The sequence below is a fragment of the Nomascus leucogenys genome, chromosome 22a (genome assembly GCF_006542625.1).
Source record: "Nomascus leucogenys isolate Asia chromosome 22a, Asia_NLE_v1, whole genome shotgun sequence".
In the NCBI taxonomy this organism is placed as follows: domain Eukaryota; kingdom Metazoa; phylum Chordata; class Mammalia; order Primates; family Hylobatidae; genus Nomascus; species Nomascus leucogenys.
The window spans coordinates 140,485,274-140,504,383 of NC_044402.1; the positions used below are offsets into that span (position 1 = coordinate 140,485,274).

At 56.4% G+C, this 19,110-nt stretch overlaps 2 protein-coding genes across 3 annotated transcripts; both read right to left on the bottom strand.

Moving 5' to 3' along the window:
* Positions 1-1,854: 1,854 nt before the first annotated feature.
* On the bottom strand, positions 1,855-7,858 carry COPS9 (COP9 signalosome subunit 9). The gene is made up of 3 exons (XM_003278881.4): positions 7,258-7,858; positions 4,963-5,035; positions 1,855-2,122 (listed from the first exon to the last, which is right to left on the bottom strand). Exons 1-3 carry the CDS (start codon positions 7,381-7,383, stop codon positions 2,085-2,087), a joined length of 237 nt encoding a protein of 78 aa, XP_003278929.2. The 5' UTR covers positions 7,384-7,858; the 3' UTR covers positions 1,855-2,084.
* A 2,187-nt stretch (positions 7,859-10,045) lies between these two features.
* Positions 10,046-14,959, bottom strand: OTOS (otospiralin). 2 transcript variants are annotated; one of them, XM_003278882.4, is made up of 5 exons: positions 14,881-14,959; positions 11,659-11,731; positions 11,308-11,483; positions 11,098-11,124; positions 10,046-10,371 (listed from the first exon to the last, which is right to left on the bottom strand). In XM_003278882.4, exons 3-5 carry the CDS (start codon positions 11,438-11,440, stop codon positions 10,187-10,189), a joined length of 345 nt encoding a protein of 114 aa, XP_003278930.1. In that variant the 5' UTR covers positions 11,441-11,483; positions 11,659-11,731; positions 14,881-14,959; the 3' UTR covers positions 10,046-10,186. The 2 variants fall into 2 exon arrangements, with proteins under 2 accessions (XP_003278930.1, XP_030659296.1); XM_030803436.1 differs by lacking the exon at positions 14,881-14,959 and having other exon boundaries at positions 11,308-11,401; positions 11,659-11,739.
* Positions 14,960-19,110: the final 4,151 nt, after the last annotated feature.

A 19,110-nucleotide genomic window follows, 5' to 3' on the forward strand; every position in this document is an offset into this window, starting at 1 on the left:
AGGCGAGCCTGAAATTCTACGGCCCACACAGGCGCTTCTGGGCTCACAGGCCTTGGTCTAGGAGGGGTGTGCCCATCTCCGCTCTGCCTGAGTTCCTGGGCAGCAGCTCTCTTCTTCACCTGGGATCATTCCTTCCTGCTGAAGGCCACAGGCTGATATCCCCATTCACCAATGAGGAAACAGAGGCCCAAAGAAACATTTTTGCTTGTGTTTACAGACAGGGTTTCTGTGGCCCAGGCTGGAGTGCAGTGGTGCAATCATCGCTCACTGCAATCTTGAACTCCTGGGCTGAAGTGATCCTCCTGCCCCAGCCTCCCAAATAGCTAGACTATAGGCACGTGCCACCACGCTCAGCTAATTTTTTTTAATTTTTGTATACAGAGGGGGGTCTCATTCGGTTGCCCAGGCTTGTCTCAAACTCCTGGCCTCAGCTGATCCTCCCGCCTCACCCTCCCCAAGAGCTGGGATTATAGGAGTGAGCCACTGTGCCCAGCTCTCCAAAGGAAGGAACTGATTCAGCAGCAGCCTACAGCTTGTTGGCAGTGGTGTTTGCCACTGGCCAGTCTGAGTGTAGCCACAGCCCTTACCACTGTGTACTGCAGGCCCTGTGGGACTGTGATATACCTCAGCTGAGGGGGAACTGCAGGGTAACCACCTGATCACCACAGAATTCACCCAAATACCTAGTTGTTCCCCACAGAGCCCTCTAGGCCTGCTTTGAGGAATCCACTTATGAAACTGTAAAGACGACTCTCACGAATCTATCGCAAGAACACAGCACTGAAAAACCCCAGCCTCTCAAAGTGCAGACGGCGTGCAGACAGCATGCAGCCTGGCCGCGGGAAACCCTGCTCCTCACCTGCAGATAAGCCACGTGGGTCTCAGAAACAAAGCGGCAGCCTCAGTGTGCAGCCCAGTGCAGACCTTCCAACAGAGGGTCTTCCGACACTGCAGTCTGCTCTCCTGCCTTCCCACGGACCCTGTGCTCCGACTGCCCTCGCTGCAGCACGGGAACCATGGAGGGCTGCTGGCTTGTCCTGGGCAGTCCCGTGCTGCCGAGCCCCAACAGGACAGGAGCTTCATCAGGAGGACAGGGTGGAAACCCACTCAGCACTCACGAGAAAAGGAGGCAGAGCTGACATTCGGTTCTGCTTAAAATCTCACCTGGCCTCCAGTACAAATGTCTCTTCTGAAAACGTGACAAGGTGACACCCTTCAGCGGGTTCTCAGTAGCGGGGACAGCAGGTCCCTCCATTGAGGGGCTTTAACTCTGAAAATGGGAACTGCTGAAGTCCTGGGCCTGGGCGTCTCCTGGTCTGAGAAACGCTCTTCACTTCGAGATGGATGTCAAACAGCAACTTCACTGCTTTACAGCCACTGTCGATTACTGAGCTGGGCCTCCAGGAAACAAGACCCCGCTTCCCGCATGGGTGTTACACTCTCCTTTGAAATGGACCAACATGCATTTCCACGTAGAAGGCGTCTCCTGCAAAGTCGCATCCTGTCATCCTAGTTCTTAAGCCTCGCGTTTGTGGGGCAGCTGCCCTGACGTGGAGGCTGGAGGACAGCATAAGGCCCACTGTGCTGACAGACACACAGTGCAAACCTGCCCACACAGCGGAAGGGTGGCCCTGTGGCAAGGTCCTCCAAGTGCTGTCAGCAGGCCCAGCTGTGCACAGCCCGCACTGCCTCCTGCTCCAGCACATACAGCACCTTAACACATGGTATTTGCTATCAGACAAACATGGTTCTCTCAGCATGCCGACACACGCATGCACAGGCATGCACACACGAGCACACAGAGACTTTTAGGGACTGCAACACTCACTCAAAAGTGCAAGAAAGAGATCACTCTGCATGTGACAATGCTTTCTTTTAATTGGAGTGAGGACAAAACCTGATCACGTTCAGAGATGAACAGCCTCATCTAGGTCGTTAAGAACATTCTTATCTTTCTTGGTTAACCAGGTCCTAAATTCAAGGGATTTCGACGTGTTCTTTCAAACCACCTGAAACCGTCCTGCGCAGGCTCACACTGCGGCTCTGTACCAACGGCTTGGCCCCGCCTGCAGCCAGAGGGCATCTCACTGGATGTCATCATCATCAAAAAGATCTTCAAAATCTAGGGAAATAAGCAAAACCACGTATTTACACATACAAGGGTAAGGGCTGAAGAAATCACTTCAGAATGAATTATATGGTAGTCCAAAATACAGAGATAACTGTCAACGATTTAATGAAATAAAAGACTTTTCCCCGTAACAGACTTTCAGTTTTGGCTAACCAGGGCTCGTACATGTAGTCCAAGGGGAGAGTGTTGGCTAGAGTGCTTTCTTGCTTTCATTTAAAAGACAATCCTAAGAAAATGCATGCAGGGCTGTTCTGAGTCCCATGGACACCACCACACAGCCACAACTCAGCACTCAGGACACGCCAGTGCCATGTCTGCACCCACGAGTGCACGGGCGCCCAAGATGCTGCCCTCGCTGCTGGGGCCGGGGAGAGATGAAGCTGGGAGGCACGTGCTGGGTCCTTGAGAGCGAGGGAAACCGGCCGGCTGCCGCTGTGAGCATGAGAAAGCCGGGCTAGGCTGCAGAAAGGTGAAGCCTCCAGTAAGGGAGTGGGAATGATACCCAAGCCTGAGAAACACCCGCTAAGGCCTGTTCCCACTGGAAGAAACGCAGCAAACATGTAGTGCCCTGCTTTGGGTGATCAAAATCAGGCCCCCCAGGAAAGATTTTGTCCTGTTTAGTTCTCTGTGTTTTTCAAATTCCCTACTACAGGCAATCATCACTTTCACAATGGGAGGTGAAAATACAACTAAAAGCCCACCCACATGTACTGTGCACTGAAAACATGCGGTAGGAATTATGAACTAGAAAGAGGAGGTTCAACTCCTGGAGGGTCAGAGCGAACAGCCAGGAGCCTGCTGGCACCACGGCATCCAGCCTTCCTGGGGAGGGTGGCGTCCCTGAGGCATCTCTGGATACTGCAGAAGGTCCCGACTCTCCCCAGCCACACTGATGCACCCCCACGTCCTCACTGCCTCCCGACTGCTGGTTGTGGTTCTGCTGCTCGGGGCACTTTTGCGCAGTCCCGGGCCTGGCTGACTCCACACCTTCGGACCTCTGCTCTGCTGCCTCCTCTGGAGAAACCTCCCTCTGCTGTGCTCCCGGAAACGCCGTCCACGGTTTGCCAGGGCTCTTGTCACAGTCCAGCCCCTGCCTGCTGACTTGTCTGGACCCACAATTTTGTAAGACACGGCGAGGGAAGAGAGTGAGTCTCTTTCATGGCTAGAACCCTGGTGCCCAGGGTATAACAGCCCAGCAAAACCCATCTGTTTGACAAGTAAAAATGACTTAGCAGAAGCCCCATCCACAGCCCACAGAGGTCTCTCAAAGTAAATGGCTTCTTGAACACATGGGGTTGTCACAACCTGACGGGACAGTGAGTCTTTGTGAACTTAGTGGGTGGGCAGGCAGGGGACACAGAGCTCTCCCGCGTTCCCTCCCTGACCGGCCGAGGCTCAAAGGCAGACACGCGCCCACAGTGCTCAGGCTGCTGGGCGCTCACCTGACAGGTAGGGCCTGGGTCCCTCAGAGATGCTTTCCTGTCAGGATTCAAGGGCTGACTCTGGAAGTCATGTGAACTCAAACACTACAACACAGCAATCGCCCCTAACCAACGCGCTGGCAGAGGATAAATGGGACTAGATCATCAAAATGCAAGCGTGTGGTGCCAGCATTAGCAACTGCCCAATCCTGCCCACGTGAAGAAGCTTCAAAGTCGCCCTGGGGAGCTGGTGTTTTCGCAAAGCAGCTTTGGAGAGCGCTCTGCAGCTTTGCACAATTTGTTCCCTCTGAAGGCAACACCCTTCTCCCACCTCGCTCTGGCATAAAGAATTGAAATAAATGCTATTCAGTTCTCCAGGCTCGTCTCAAATGTCACCTGCCCCAGTTCTGACTCCAGTTGGTGGCAGCAAGAATGCTGCCTCAGGGGCATGGCCAGGCACCCTGGGAAAGCCTGCACCCCAACTCAGCAGCTTGGCTGCTCCCCTCAGGCAATGGCTGGCTGACAGTAAGCCTGATAAAGCAGCAGGGACTCAGGATGGCAGGCGGTCTCTGGTAAGTTAGAAACCGACGTGGCAAGGTCACATCCTAGCTGTTAACTAGTAACAAGAGCTTTCTGCAGAGGCAAGCACTAAGCATTAAACCAGGATGAAAAACGCCACCTCACTCTCTGGAGTAAGAAACCTATCTTGTTTACTTATTATTTGAACCCACAGTAAAGGTTAATATAATCTATAGGAACAAGGCCTGAAGAAATCAGAAGAGAATGAGAAATATTCCCTCTAGCAGGTCTGAAGATGTTACAGAAAGTTTGCTTTTCACTGTTTATTTGGTTTACCCATGTTTTTGGTAACTAGCACTGAAGCTAAATCAAGTTAGTGAAGTTAAATCAAGAGGGAAACGCATCCTGCGTCCTGATTTCAGAGCTGGGCAACAGCTGGAGTATGGCTGTCCCTCTGCAAAGGCAGCTGAGGGCACGAGAACCCAGGCAGGCAAACACAGGTGGGCTGGGAGAGGAAAGGAAACGGGCTACCTGGAGAGGGCGGAGACAGGGAGCCAGACAGGGTTCCTGTGGCCGTGTGTGGGGTAAGGGGCCAGACCCGGCTAGGCTGAGGTGTCCGCAGGCACGTGTAACATGCATGCCAGAGCTCAAACTCAACTCCTGGGTGCAAGCTGGGAACAATTTCATGCTACTCTTCTCCTGAAAAATAAGGCTGCCTGCCAGTGGCTGCAGCCTGTGTCGCTCCATAGAGGCTGCACTGCATTCTGAGAGGAGCGCAGGGCTCTACCGCCTTATGATACAAATTATTCGTGTCTCCAAGTTGCTTCACTGCCTTAACCTAGAGAAGAAATATTCAGATTAAATCTGGCATCCCATTCCAAGCATCCTTACCATTAAAAAAGTCTGCATGAACGGCCTTTTCATTGGCTGCCAAGTCCATCAAGAGCCCGGTGCTGCCTCCCGCCTGGGGAATGGAAAGGCAAGGTTATGTCAGCTGCGTTTTCTGAAAGAACAGGTGGTAAGTGCATTGCAAGGGCAGAAAAGGAAGGTGGGTGAGGGGAAACAGGCTCAAGTCGGAGTCAACATTTTAGTTCCAGACAAAGGAATGTGTATTGGGGGGAGGCGGAGGGAGGAATTCAAAGGAATGATTTTTAAGGTCTCTCAAGGGCTTCTGTTCCTTGATTCCTCTCTGCCTTTAAAAAAGAAACCTACCACTGCCCTAAGCACCACGACTTCTCTGTAACCCTCAAGGAGAGGTTTCCGATCCCCCGATGCCCCGCTGGACATCACCAGAGGCCACACACATGTGAAACTGAGCCCATCGCCTCCGCTCAGGATCCCTTCCCTCTCTCTTCTGGGAATGAAACCACTTCCCCGAGGAAACCGACCTGCTCTGCCTCTGAGGTTCCGGTGCCGGCTGCCATCATGGACCGTCCACTGCCACAACTCCACAGCAGTGGAAAAACCATGTCACAACCCAAGCTGGGCAATCTGAAGCCCTCAGGATTTTGGATCCTGTTTAGAGTCAACCGGCGACAGAGGAGGCAGATTCCTCTGACAGCAGCACCCTGGACAGCTGGCCACAGGTCCTGCTGCTGCCCTGGCCTCAGCATTCACAAGGCCGCTTGCTCAACCCTGCTCTGATCCCCCCGTAGCTGCATGCCCTTGTTCCCTTTCAGACACTCTCAGAAAAGCCAGGACGCTCAGCCTCCTCCCATGGCTTCTCAGCCTCCCTCCCTGTCCCCATCACCACAGTAAGCCACACGCATTCTACCACTTAAACACTGGGCTGAGCTCGTCCCTACCTCCATCTGTCTCTTTCACACCCTCTTCAACTCTCCTGTTCTCCCTGCTCCCATTTTTCTACCCTCTCACCCCTAAATGCTGCCACCCTACAGAGCAAGTCGGAGCCTCTCACTCCCCACTGTCAAGCCCTCCGGTGGCTCCACATCGCCTAGGGCTGTGACTTTAAAACAGGACGGAGAAGCCTGGGTTTAGTGGAAGTGCTTCGGGAGCGGGGTGCACAGAGCCACCCTCTTTAGCATGATTCTAGATGGTTTCATGATCTGGTCCCTACCCACTGTCTCCCCTCTCTCTGGCACTGTACGCTCAACCATGTTAAACGACACAACATTCCCTTCCCTTGGTGAGCCAGTCGGCATTCCCCAGCCCAGGATTCTGCTCCCGCCGGGCCTTCATCCCCGCCTACCTGGCAAACACCAATGTGTCCCCCAGCATTTGGCCACAGAGTCGACTCCTCAGCTGTACCTTTGCTGAGCCCCCTCAAAGCCCTGAGGGCCCATCCGTCGGTGCGCCTTCGGCTTTCTGTGACACCTGGTATTTGCAATCAGCCTCTCTGCCATGCTATTACTTCCACAGGCACAAGGGCTGCCTCTGACCACCTCTGTACCCCCTAAGCTTTGAGAAAGAGCACATAAGGCCCTGACATGCAGGAGCTGGCCTGCCACTCTGCGCTAGGCTGCGGTGCTCTCCTGCTGACCATAAACCATCTCAGAACGCTCACATCAGACAAGGTCACTCTGTGAACACAATAGAGACCAAAAAAACCCCAAGACGACTGTATAATCCTGTATAATTAAAAAGAAGAACGAGGCCACTACGCAAAGCACATAAATGCCAGACATCCCCTTTTCCGCTCCGACAGGAATGACGGCTGCTCCAGTCTTCCCTCATTCTAGTTAAGATTAAGAGGCCCAGTCGGAGAATTGTCCTCGCTTCCAAGGCACAGCAAGGCCCACTTTCTTCCCCCAAATCCCCTAACACGAGCTCAAATCCCACACGAGGTTGATTCCCCACCCGCGTTATGGAGACGCACCGCGGGCCCCCATGGGGTGCTGCAGCCATCGAAGAGCAGCAAACGCAGCTCCTTTGACCACGGGTGTGTTCCCGGGGGCCTTGGGGGTACCCAGCGGGCACTCAACCCTCAGGCTGCGCCTCCTGGTCCCCCCGGCTAGGGCACACGCTTCCCGCCGCGGTCAGTCGCCGCCTTTCACCAGGTGTTCGGAGAAACCGGGATTTGCGCTCCGCGGGGCAGGGAGCCTGGGGGCCGCGCCCATCGCCCACCCGCCCGGCCCCCCCTCCCCGGGGTCCGCGCACCAGACGCCGCCCTTCCGCTCCCCCTTCCCCGCTCCCCACGCTCGGAGACTCCCGCCGGGCCCGTGCCACCTCGTCCAGGTCCACGTAGGGCCCGGCGCCCTCGGGGAACATCTCGTCTACCGCCGGCTTCATCTCGGGGCCGCGGCGCTCTAGGCCCACTTCCGGCCTCAGGGCCGCTTCCGGCGCGCGCCACATGGCAGATCTAGACGCCGGAGGACCGCGCCTCTGTGGTGCCCGCCAGCCGGGGTGCTCCTGGCCGCTAGCGAGTCCGCGGCCACCGGCGTTTGTCTTTGCGCTGGCGAGGGTGGGCGTCTGCAACGCCTCTGATGGGCGGCCGGGCGGCCACGGAGAGAAAAGGCTGCCAGCAATGGGAGCAGTGCCTGCAGAGCACGCCTCCGACAAGGGGCCAGATCCAGAATAAAGAGGGAGCCTCACACTGCCGCAAAGACGGCCGGGTTCACGGGAGCCTTGACCTTCAGACGTTTGTCTGAAGAAGACACACTCGCGGCCGGTGAGCAGATGAAGAGGTGCAAGCAAACCAGGGCCCCACGGAGGGGCCGCTGCACCCCTGGGACGCCCAGAGTCAAAAAACAGCAAAACACGGGTGGAAGGGTGCGGGGCACGGGGCCCCTCGCACCGCGGCGGGGAGTGAGACGCGGCAGCCGGGGCGGGAGACAGGGGGGCAGGTCCCAGAAAATCAAACACGGACGCCCACGTGGCCCAGCACTCCCTTTCCGGGCACAAGCCCAGGGGACCGAAAGCCGAGGCTCCAAGGGGCGTCTTTACCCCACGTTCACAGCAGCATTATTTATAATAAATGAAAAAGGGAAGCGTCCCCCGCTGTCCCTGCCCATTGATGGATACGCGCATAAGCAAATGGGGTCCATGCACACTGGAGCATCACTCAGCCTTTAAAAGGAAGGGGATGCCGACACCTGCTGCCACGCGCATGAACATTGAGGACGCTCTGCCGAGGGAAAGGAGCAAGTCCTAAGACAAACACCGCATGATCCACTCAGCCGAGGCCCCTAGAGGCGTCCAAGTCATAGAGACAGAAAGTAGAAAGGGGTAATCAGGGTCTTGGGAAGAGGAAATGGGGAGTTCGTGTTTAGTGGGGACAGAGTTTCAGCCTTGAAAGATGAAAAGGGTCTGTAGAGGGCTGGTGGTGATGGCTGCACGGTTCCGTGAATGTGCTTAATGTCACTGAAATGTGGTTAAGATGGAAACAATTTGTGAAGTTTTACCGTAATGAAAAAAAAAAAAAAGAATGTGACAGAAAAGCGAGGGAAAGGAGAAGGAAAGGGGTAAGAGGAGGGAGAAGGTTGGAGGAAGAGAGGGAGAGAGGAAGAACAGGGAAGGGAAGGAGAGAGAGCAAGAGGTCCTGGAACTAGACTTTGCCAAAGATTCTTTGCCCAGCCAGACTACGGTGGCCTCCTAACCTCCTCCCAGGCCCATCTGTGCACTGCGTTGTCAGGTTCAGTTTTGGCAGAGAGCCCTGCTAAGTTGGTTTAGCCAGAGCCCCTCACCCTGGATATTAGATCGGGTTCCTGGTCCCCCAGCATCCCCGGGATGTCTGATGGCCCAGGCCTGTCTTCAGCGAGAGCCCTGCGGGGTCGGCCGAGCCAGCATCCCGTCCCGCACTGTGTTCCTCCTAGTCGTTTTCCACCCGCGACCCCACCTGCTCCTCAGCCGCAAACCCCCACTGCCTGTGCTGTTCGGAGCTGAGCCTGGTCTCCCTCCCTCACTGCAAGATCCCGTTGCAGTGGTCCCCACACCCGTCTCCAGGGTTCAGAACAACTTCTGAAAATTTCCACTGCTTTCTTTAACAGGCCTTGGAGGAGGTGGGTTTGGGGGTTAGGCTGTAGAGAAGGGGAGCGGGGGGCAGCATGGAGGAAGGTAGTTCCAGGGACAGGAATTGAGCTGAAATGTGAGGGGGGTGTGTGGCCTGAAAAGGGGCCGCCTGGCCTGAGTGGACAGTGTGGGTTGCAGGGAGAAGCTGGCAGTGGACATGGGGTGAGCCTCATGCCATGCCAATATGCATCACCCTGAAGGACCCAAGTGAAAGTCAGTCCGATGGAACAGGGGCTTGGCAGTGACCAAGAAGAGTGACCCATTAAGTCGAGGTCTTTGCTAGCTAAGGGATGGAGCTGTGGGTCTCCACGGTCTGCTTGTACACCCTGCAGGGATGGGGGGCTCACCACCTGTGCAGAGGCCATCCCATTGCTGGAGGCCCATCCCCTCCAGTGCCTGGCCTTCCAGTGCCTCAGGGTGCCCAGGTGAAGCCCCCTTCCTCCCAGCATCCTCAAAGCCTACAGCCGTCCCTGGAAGACAGAGCCTGCCCAGGCCCCGCTGTCCCTGACTGATGACAGATACAGACGGGGTTTCTCAGTTCGGTTTCCTGCTGCCTCCTGGGCACTGCTCCCAGAGTTGTGTCATGGTGTGGAGTCAGCCCAGCCCTGACTGTGGGTTTGCCTGCTGCCCAGCTTAGTGGCCCAGAGCAGGGGTGCCTGGACTAGAATCTAGCTCCCCCCTAACCACAGCTGTGTGACCTTAACAAGTCAGGCAGTGACCTCATGTCTCTGCCTCAGTTTCCTCACCTGTAACCTGGGGGAACTGCAGCACCCCCCAGGATCACTGTGGGAAATGGATGAGAGAGAGACACAGAAAACCAGTCCTGAGCCTGCCCAGGATATAAGATCCCTTGCAGATGCCAATGTGGATGGAAATGTTGCACATTTATGAAAGAGATTATGAAAGTGCTCCCCAGGAATCAAAATAAAACCAGCTTAATTTGTGAAATAAACTAAATGGGGCCTGAGCGCAGCGGTCCTTGAAAGACAACCCACAACGCTGGTTGTGCATCTTCAGTCCGGAGTTTATTGAGCGTGAGACCAGGCCTGACTCCTGCAGGGGCCAGGTTTTTGCGGGGACTCCGTGCATGCGGAGGCCCCACTGAGTGCAGCCTGGTGGGGTGGGCGGGCACCAGGCTGGACACCACTCAGTCCTCCTGATAGGGAACGTGGAAGCCCAGGGTGCTCCCCAGGGGGAAGTGCGCAAAGAAGGTGCGGGCCATGTCCTCGATCTGGGGATAGGCCCCCAGGGCCTGGAAGTGCTGCACATAGTTCCAGAAGTCAGAGGTGGAGAAAGGCCAGTAGGGCATAGCCGGCAGCTCCGCGTAAGGGTCTGAAAGATACATGACACCTGCCTTGGGGGCTGTCCCCATGGTCCTGCCTGGAGACACCGTCCTCGGAGGTCTCAAGGCAAGTGGATGGTTCCCAGCTGTGCCCACAGTGATACAACCTTCCCAGAGTGGGGGCCTGAGCCCGTCCCCTCTCATCAGTGGGGTGATGATCTAGGTCCTTGGGGATATCTGGTCTGGGAGACAGAGGAAGAGGAAGAAGGGGAAGAGAGGGAGGGGGAGGCCTGTCTTGTTTGAGGAAGGAGTTGTGTGGGGAGGGTGTGGGGCACCGGCAGCCACCTGCTGGGATTTCAGAGGGGAGCACAGACACCCCCTCCGCTACCCCCCATATAACCTGTCCTAAAGCTTGGGCAAGGGCGGCCCTGAAGATACTGGACTGAGCTAGGGCTCAGAGTTGGAAGGGCCTGGGGGCTGGAACCCAGGTCTGAGGGTGGGAATGTCAGGGGTCATGGGACCCTGGCTCCCCCTGCCCAGTGTGTTCCCTGGTGGCTGGAGGGCAGGGTCCCAGCTGGAAGGAGCTCACAGACCCTCTGCTTGCGGAGCTCCAAGCTGGTTCTCCAGGGCCATGTTTTCCACACTGGGGCCTGAGCTGAGCCAGGGCCCCTGATGCATCTGCTTAGGATAAGAAGCCGCTGCCCTCCCCAGCAGTTTCTCCCCGCTGCACACCAGTTACTTATGCAAATGAAAGGAAAGAAATCGGAGAACGGTACCTCCTTCCTCCTGCACAGGCTTGGCCCCTGCAAAGGAAGAGAAGAGCTGTCACCCAGGAGGACGGCCCAGGAGCCGGTTGGGCCCACCCGACACCAGCTGCAGGGCTCTGGGGGTTCCCAGCAGCCAGCCTGGGGATGCGTGCAGGAGGGGAGAGAACAGGAGGGCTGTCGGGGTCCTGGTGGCTGCCTCCCTCCAGAGCGGCCCCTCACCTGCGAGAGGCCCCAGCAGGAGGCAGAGTGCCAGCCCCGGCACCACGCAGGCCTGCATCTTCCCGGTGCTTCCTGATCTGCGACTCAGGCCCACCTGCAGCAGGATGAACCCAGGAAGGGCGAGACCACCCATCCGTCAGGGCCGGCTTCCTCTACCAGCCCCAGTGTGGGCAGCCCTGGGGAAAATGGCATGGGTTAAAAAAAAAAAATTCTTACTGTTTTCCTAGCAATTTCCATTTCAGTGGTTTCAAACCACTATTTGGAGGTGAAATCCCTGCCTCAATTGGCCTTAATTTCCATGACTGAAGAAATTGCACCCCCTCCACTCTGCCTGGACTCTCCAGAGCTTACCTTGTCTCTGCTCAGCCAGCCGTGCTGCCTGGATGGGCTCTGCTGCCAGCTCAAGGGTCCTCTTTATAGAAGCCTGCAGATGAGGAAGGACACGTCACCTGCCTGAACAGTCAAACTGAATATTCCATCCCCACCGGAGGACTATGGGCTCCTGTCGCCCTGCTGGCAGGCAGAATCAGGGTGTCAGCTTCTGGGAATCTGATCCAAAGTTCAAACTGAGAGAAAAACATCTTGGCTAGGCCATTTCTGAAATTGTTAGGACTGAATTCAACATTGGTACTTGAAACAAACCCAGTTTCCTCTCCGCAAGGAGAGATGCTACGTCCAACACTGGGGCTGGCTGAGATTTCCTCCCTCGTGAGAAGGAGCTGAATAATTCCAGCGCTGCTTCCACTTAAACCAGCAGGCAGGAGGAGCCCCAGGTCAGCGGGACCTGCCTGCAGCATGTCCACTGAGCAGAGTTACAGCAGGAAGTGTGGGGTCAAGATGGACTTCTGTCTCCAGGTGGGAGCTTCCCCGTGATCCAAAGTGTCAGTCTGTAGGTGGGCAGGAGGCTGTCCCCACCCTGGGACACCAGCAGCTGGCACCAAGGGTCTCTGTGGGTCAGGCCATTCTGACTCCACAGCAGCCCCACTGACCACATCGGTTCCTGTGCTCACCTGTCTCTCCAATAAGTACAGCCTCCTCCTGGTCCTGCTCCTTGGGGTCCCACCACCCCACTGAATCAGGGACCGAATTTGGTGTGGCAGTCTCCCTTGTCATTCCTGGTCACCCTGGGGACTGTTTAAGGACTCTGGGACGCTCCTCACCCATGTGTCCCATGGTTCTGGAGTTCAGGGGTCCCCAACTTCATCACAGTCTGCCCACATGTCTCCATCCAAATGTTTAAGGACTCATTTTTTCCCACACAATGCCATACATTTAACCAAAGATACCCAGAGAGGTGGTTAATTTAATTCAGATTGTAAGACAGCCGCCCACAGATTGGATTTTGGGTTTCCTTTTCAGAAATCTGGAGCCTGTGGCTACAGGAGGCGATGGATTCTTTCAGGGCAGTTGTATTGGGGGTCCGCAAGAGCACCCAGGTCAGTGATTCACTAGGAAGATGCCCTAGGAGGACTCATGGGACTCAGCATCCTCTCGAGGACCCCACGGGATGCACTGCATTCCCCAGCACCGCGTTGTGGTGACACCTGTGAAATCTCCCCCTGAGGGGAACCCTTCAGAACCTCAGTGCCCAGGGCTGGTCGTGCAGCCCCCTCTGCCTCATGCGTGTGCAGATCTCTGGCCCCCAGGAGGAAGCAGGTGCTCAGCACAACTGTTTGTTTGCACATAGAGCTTAGGGGCAATGGCCCCTCTGAAATCCAGGTGCGGAGGCGAGCACCCAGGCCTGCTTGTTGCCCTTCCCTGCACAGCACAGAAGATTTCTGGTTCCTTACCTGCCCCCTGAGCTGGGAATTTAAGCTCTGAGCTCATCATTTTCTTTTCCCAGATTTGGCAGCGCACTTTTCCAGCTACCAACCAAGCCCACGGTCCTTATTTCCACGGTGGCATCAGCTGCTTGGTCACCCAAAGTCCTGCCCTCTATAGGTCTGTTTTGCACGGGGTGGGTGACAGTGCCCTCTTTTCCATGGGAAATGGAACTAGTCTTCGATCTAGTCAAGCCAGAGATCCAATTCCAGATTCCACCCTGAGCATTCCCATCCCTGGGCCCCTCTCCCAGCACCAATACTGTGTCCAGCTGGGTTGGGGGGAGTGTGGCCAGACACGGAGTGAGCTTGCTACGGGAATGGGCCTTCTGCGACTGTGGGAGGTGCTGAAGAAGGGAGGGCCTGGGAGGGCAAGCCGGGAAACAGTCTGGGAGGCCCTGTCTGAAAATCCACAGCCCAGCATCGGCAGTGGACCCAGGACCTCCATGTCCAGCAGGGAAGGTGGGAGCCAGATGCAGAGGGGAGGAGGGTGAGGGTGAGGGTGGGCCGGGCCCTGCCGCAACCTCTGACTGTGATGGGGCTGCCAGAGAGGATGGGCCCATCATCCTTCTGTTAATAACCACATGTCTGAAGATGATGTGAAAATACGCCTATGATGTTAGGAAAGATGAGATATGATAGCATGTACCGTATCTTTGTAATGACTGAATAAAAGACTATACGTGGAAAAACTCTAGAAGTAGTAAGCAGTGATGGTGTTGGACGGTGGACCTATGGGCATATATATGTGGTTTTTCTTCATTCTGGGTATATGTATGTTCCTTAATTTACTATTTTTATGTAAGGAAAAAAATCTTAAAAAGAAACCACCCAGCACCACCAATAGCTGCTGATCACTCGGGCTGTCCTGGTCCATCTTGCCACTCGCACTGCCCCACCGCCATGCACTGTCCCGCTTCCTGGGTCTTGCAGGGCCACTCTCTTGAGAAGACGCTTCCTGGGTCCTGCAGGGTCACTGTCCCTCGCTGGCCTGGACACAGCCTTCCCTGACCCTACCCGGAGGACCCCGGCTCCCCTGCACCCTGGAGGGCGCCACCCTGGCCACTCACTCATCATTCCTCTCTCACCTGCTCTCTTGCAGCCCACCCAGAATGCCCTCTGTAGGGGTTTGCACACCAAGCCGTGTATATTGTGTATATTGTTCTTGTTCAGTGACAGCTCCTAGAGCAATGGTTCTCAAACTGTAAGAATTCCCCAGGGGTCCTGTTAAAATGCAGGTTTAATTCAACAGGTGGGGGGCCTGGGACTCTGCATCCCTAACCAGCTCCCAAGAGCTGAGGATACTACTGGTCCCCCAGCACACTTCGGGCAGTGAGGCACGGGCAGCGGTTCTCAGCCTGAGGGGGTCAGAGTTCCCTGGGGCCTGACCTCAGAGTCCCTGGGGTGCTTGTTAAAATGCAGGTCTCTTTCTGGCCCCCTCCCACTCAGAGTTCTGATTCACGCGCTTGAGGGACCTGGGAATCTGCATTTCCAACACGTCTCTAGATGGTACTGGGCAGGTCCAGGGCCAGCAGCTCAAGAAGTAGCTGTTAACCCTGGCGGCACATTGGGACCACCCGGGAGCTTTTGAATAGTCAGGATTTCCAGCTTCCTAACGTGAGATTCTGAGTTAACGGGTCCAGTCTCGGTGGTTTTGAAATTTCTCCAGGTGACTCTGCAGGGTCCCTGCTCCCCTGACCCAGCCCCCACCCCCGCCCCCGCCCCGCCCCTGCCCCGCACAGTCCCCACCCACCGTGGATGCATCGGAGGCCTCTGGAAGTCTCGTCTGCCTGGGGCGAGAACATGCTGACACACACAAGACGGTCTTGGTGGGCACTGGTGGGTCCCAAGCCAACCAGGCAGTGCCAGGCTGCGGGCACCGCTGGCAGTGCAGAGATCGGGCGGTCTCTGGTGCCCCCTGCTGTCCAGCTTGGGAACACCAAGCCTGGGCTATTGCGGATGTCACTGAGCCTGGGGTGCCCAGGCCTGTGCCCAGCCCACCTCTGTTTCCTGGAGGAACAGGCCAAGCACAGACCCTTGTTCATGATTTAAAGTCCTAAAGACACAGTACGCCCGGACATGGGCTCTGGAGGGCTGTGTCTCCTGCGTGCTCCTCCCTGTCCCCTTGTCTTGGTCTTCACTGAATGCCACAGACTGGGCATTTATAAAGGGCAGAAGTTTGTTCAGCTCACACTTCTGGAGGCTGGAGAGTCCAAGCCTGGGCAGCGACCTCAGGGGAGGGCCTTGTGCTGCTCCACAGCACGGCTGGGAATCAAAGGGGTCCCGTGGCAAGAGGAAGCTGAGCTTGCCTTTATAACAGAGGTGCTCCCGAGAGGGTTGACCCACACCGGACAGGAGCACCAGCCCCTCTTCACCGACAAACCGCTCCCAAAGGCCCCGTCACGACACCGCCATCATGGTGACCAGATTTGGACCTGTGTTCCGGAGCAGACAGGCCATATTCAAGCCTCCCTCCCCTTGGCTGCCAGGGAGGCTTCTGGAAAGTCCACACGGCTCCCACGTCTGGCCTCAGAGCCCAGGCTCCTGCTGCTGACTCGCTTCCCAGCTCCACTCTCACCAGCCCGCCATCAGGGACCCAGGAACATGCCCCCTGCTTTGGCACTGGGGCTCTGCTCGCTGCCTGGAACCTGTCCACCCCTCCCAGAGCCCAGGACCCTCGGGCGGCCTCCTCGGCAGCCCACCCCAACCCCCATCCCTCTGTCCCTGTCCTCGTTGTCCTCGGTCCCAGCAGGTGACACAGCCTCCTTGCAGCCCATCCCCTGCCCCCATCACCCTGTCCCATGTCCTCGGTCCCAGCGGGGGACGCGGCTTCCTCACAGCCCATCCCAGCCCCCGTCCCCCCGGTCCGTGTCCCTGGTGTCCTTGGTCTCAGCAAGGGATGCGGCCTCCTGCCTGGCTGTGTCCTGCCTGCCTCCTCTCCCAGCCTGTGTTAGTGCCTGGTCCAGGTCCACCCAGCCAGTCAGCGTCAGAGCCCACCGTGCCTGCAGGCCAGCCACGCTGCTGTCCTCTCTGAGCCACAGGGAACGTGGCCCTCCCCACCCTCACTGCCCACTCACTTCTCAGCTGCTGTCTTCTGCCCCCTCCATAAACCCGAGGACAGAGCCCAGGTACCCAAGCAGTGAGGATAAGGGCGCCCTCTGACAGTCACCTACGTGGGTTCCCAACTCCACCAGTGCCAATTGTCCTTGTTATTTAAATAAAATAACTAAATGTCTTGAATTCTAATGAACATGAAAAGAAAGAGCTTTTTGGATTAAAACTAAGTTGACTTGGAGAGGCCTACCTACAGTGAAAATCACTAAAAACTGTCAAATTAGATGCAGGTGTGACAGCTTTAAAAGATTAGAACCAAAGTAGTGAAAATCCAGGTGGACCTGACTTCAGATTTCAGATCACAGGCGTCTGAAGGCTCCGTTCTCAGGAAACCAAGCTAGGAATGAGGAGGTGGCGTAGCGGAGGTGCACCCCAGGGGCGCTGTTCCCACCGGATGCTGCATGCCTGGGCCTCCTGGGGTACCATGCATGGCAGGAGACAGTCAGAGAAAAGCCCCCACCATGTCACAAAACTGTCCCGTAAAGGTGGCAGATTTGAAAGCTAAACTGTTTAAGGCCCATTTGCTTCTTCTTTTAAAAAAAGATATAATTCCTTCCTTTAACCAAGCCAGAATTCCTGACCAGGTCCCAGTTCAGGGCCTGAGAGGCTTCTCCTGAAACAAAGGGGAACCTAGCCTGGGGTCAAGTGGGGCTGGGGTTGTGGGGGGCCCTTGGGACCCTAGTTGTCCTGAAAAAAAATACAGGATGCCATGTTAGATGTAAATTTCAAATAATCAATGAATACATTTTTTAGTATAAGCGCGTCCCAAATATTGCCAGGGACATATTCATACTGATAAGCATCCTTGTTTAACTGAAATTCCAATTTTACCTGTTTTTCTTTCTTTTTCTTTTCCTTTTTTTTTGCCAAATCTGGTAACGCTGTGCAGGACAGAAGCCTGTGGACCCGCCAGGCCCCTGGCTCCATGCCCAGGTCTGGCCAAAAGCCAAGGCTTCGAACACAGGCTGGAGGGGAAAAGGGGCTCCAGGCTCCCGACCACCAGCGTGGCCCTAGCCCTGGAGGCAAGGCAGGCAGCTCCCCACACCCACGAGGGTCTTTTCTGAGATGCTTCCTCCTGGAACTCTAGGGTTGTGGTCATTACACGATGTGAGCAGATGGGCTGCAGCCCTGAACCTCCCTGTCAGCTGAGGCCCCTGGCCCAGGGACTCGGCTGTCTGGAGCTGGCCTGGGCTGGGCTCACCACAGAGAGAAGCTGATAGAGCCAGAGAGGCGGGCAGGTCATGCCTCTCTCAGGCAGAGCCTCCTTCTCTCAGGCAGAGCCTCCTTCTCTCAGGCTTGGAGCCAGGGATGGGGACACAGGGCAGAGGGAGCCCTCCCATGACTCGGGGAGAGAAGCACCAGCTTTCCCGGTGGGCTGTGACAGGTGCCTGAATCCCATGACAGGACCCACACTCCACATGCCCTGATACAGGCACCTGAGGGCCCCGTGCTTCTTGGTGGAAACATCACCTGAGAGGCCGGCCAGGGCCCCAGTGCCTTGGGGAAGCAGGAGGAATCTCCACGGTCACAAGGCTGGGCTGGGGTGGCCTGGCCTGGCTGCACGGGAGGAAAGGGACCCGGGGAAGGGAAGGGCCCACGGCCCCCACACCCTTGGAGCAACAGAAGGCAGGAGACGCCCACTCATCTTCCTCTTTCCGGAGGACCCAGAGCCTCCAACAGCCGCACCCAGACACTGCATCAACATTTAGCCGGTGTTGTCTCAGCCTAAAGAATGTGTGTGCGTGTGCGTGTGCATGCATGAGCATGTCCATGTGTGAGGTGGTGTGTGTGTGTCTGTGCACGTGTATGTGCATGTGTATTTGTGTTTGCGTGCTTGGATGCATGCGTGGGATGTGTGGGTGTGGCATGTGCATGGGTGTATGTCTGCGTATTGTGTGTGTGTGGGGGAGGCCTGCATGTGTGTGCTCTGTGCACACATGGGTGGGGTGTGTGTATGTGTGCATGCATGTGTACTGTGTCCATGGGCATGTGTGCGCTGCGTGCTCTGTGGGTGGGGTGTAGGTTGTGTGTGTGTGGGGTGTGTGTGTGTGCTGTGTTCGTGTGCATGTGTGTGTTCGTGTGCATGTGTGTGGTGTGTGCTATGTGTGTGTGTGTGGGGTGTGTGTGTGTACTGTGTTCGTGTGCACGTGTGTGTTCGTGTGCATGTGTGTGGTGTGTGTGGTTTGTGTGCATGGGCATGTGCTCTACCTGGGAAGTGACCTAGGCAGTGGGAATGTAGTACTGGGAGCAAGAGAGCAGGGAAGGAGAAACAGGGTGAGTTGCGGTCTTGGTGCTGCTGCGGGCAGCAGGGGGCATGCCCCGGGGCTTCTGATCCTCGGCCTAGAAGGAGGCGTGTGCATCCACTCCTCTGTCTCCCATCTCCACTGGCTGGGGGCTGCCCCATGGGATAAACTCCCCCACTTCATGTTTGGGGTGCCCACTGGGCTCCTGCAGGCTTCCAGAGCAGTGATCTCAGAGAAGTCAGGGAGGAAGCAGGAAGTAGGAGCAGGAGCTGCAGGTGAGGTGAGGACTGTGCCGCAGGGTAGGTGAGGCCTGGGCGGAGCGCGTTGCTGCAGCTGAGGCTGGAGTTAGAGGGACCATGAGGAGTGAGGTGGGATGAGGAGGTACGCCGATCCCTGCATCCCTCAGTCCTCCTGACATACAGGTCTCTGGGGACACAGGGGCCAGCTCCAAGTGGGACCCAGAGCCAAGCCAAAGATAGAGCACAAGAGACCTGCCTGCCAGAAGGCAGAGCGTGACCCCCGGAAGGCCATCAGTTACCTCCTTGTTTAATCAAATAGGCAGATACTTGCTTCAGGTGAGGGGGGAGGTGGGTCTCTTCCCACAACAGCATCACCGCTTGGTGAGA

Excerpts from the sequence above, each read along its gene's own strand:
- COPS9 (XM_003278881.4), bottom strand. The coding sequence starts at position 7,383 with ATGTGGCGCGCGCCGGAAGCGGCCCTGAGGCCGGAAGTGGGCCTAGAG. Across the intron at positions 5,036-7,257 it reads CCTACGTGGACCTGGACGAG|GCGGGAGGCAGCACCGGGCT; the intron begins GTGGCACGGGCC and ends TCCATTCCCCAG. Across the intron at positions 2,123-4,962 it reads TCATGCAGACTTTTTTAATG|ATTTTGAAGATCTTTTTGAT; the intron begins GTAAGGATGCTT and ends TTATTTCCCTAG.
- OTOS (XM_003278882.4), bottom strand. The coding sequence starts at position 11,440 with ATGGGTGGTCTCGCCCTTCCTGGGTTCATCCTGCTGCAGGTGGGCCTG. Across the intron at positions 11,125-11,307 it reads CCTGCTGGGGCCTCTCGCAG|GGGCCAAGCCTGTGCAGGAG; the intron begins GTGAGGGGCCGC and ends CTTCCTTTGCAG. Across the intron at positions 10,372-11,097 it reads GCCTGTGCAGGAGGAAGGAG|ACCCTTACGCGGAGCTGCCG; the intron begins GTACCGTTCTCC and ends TGTATCTTTCAG.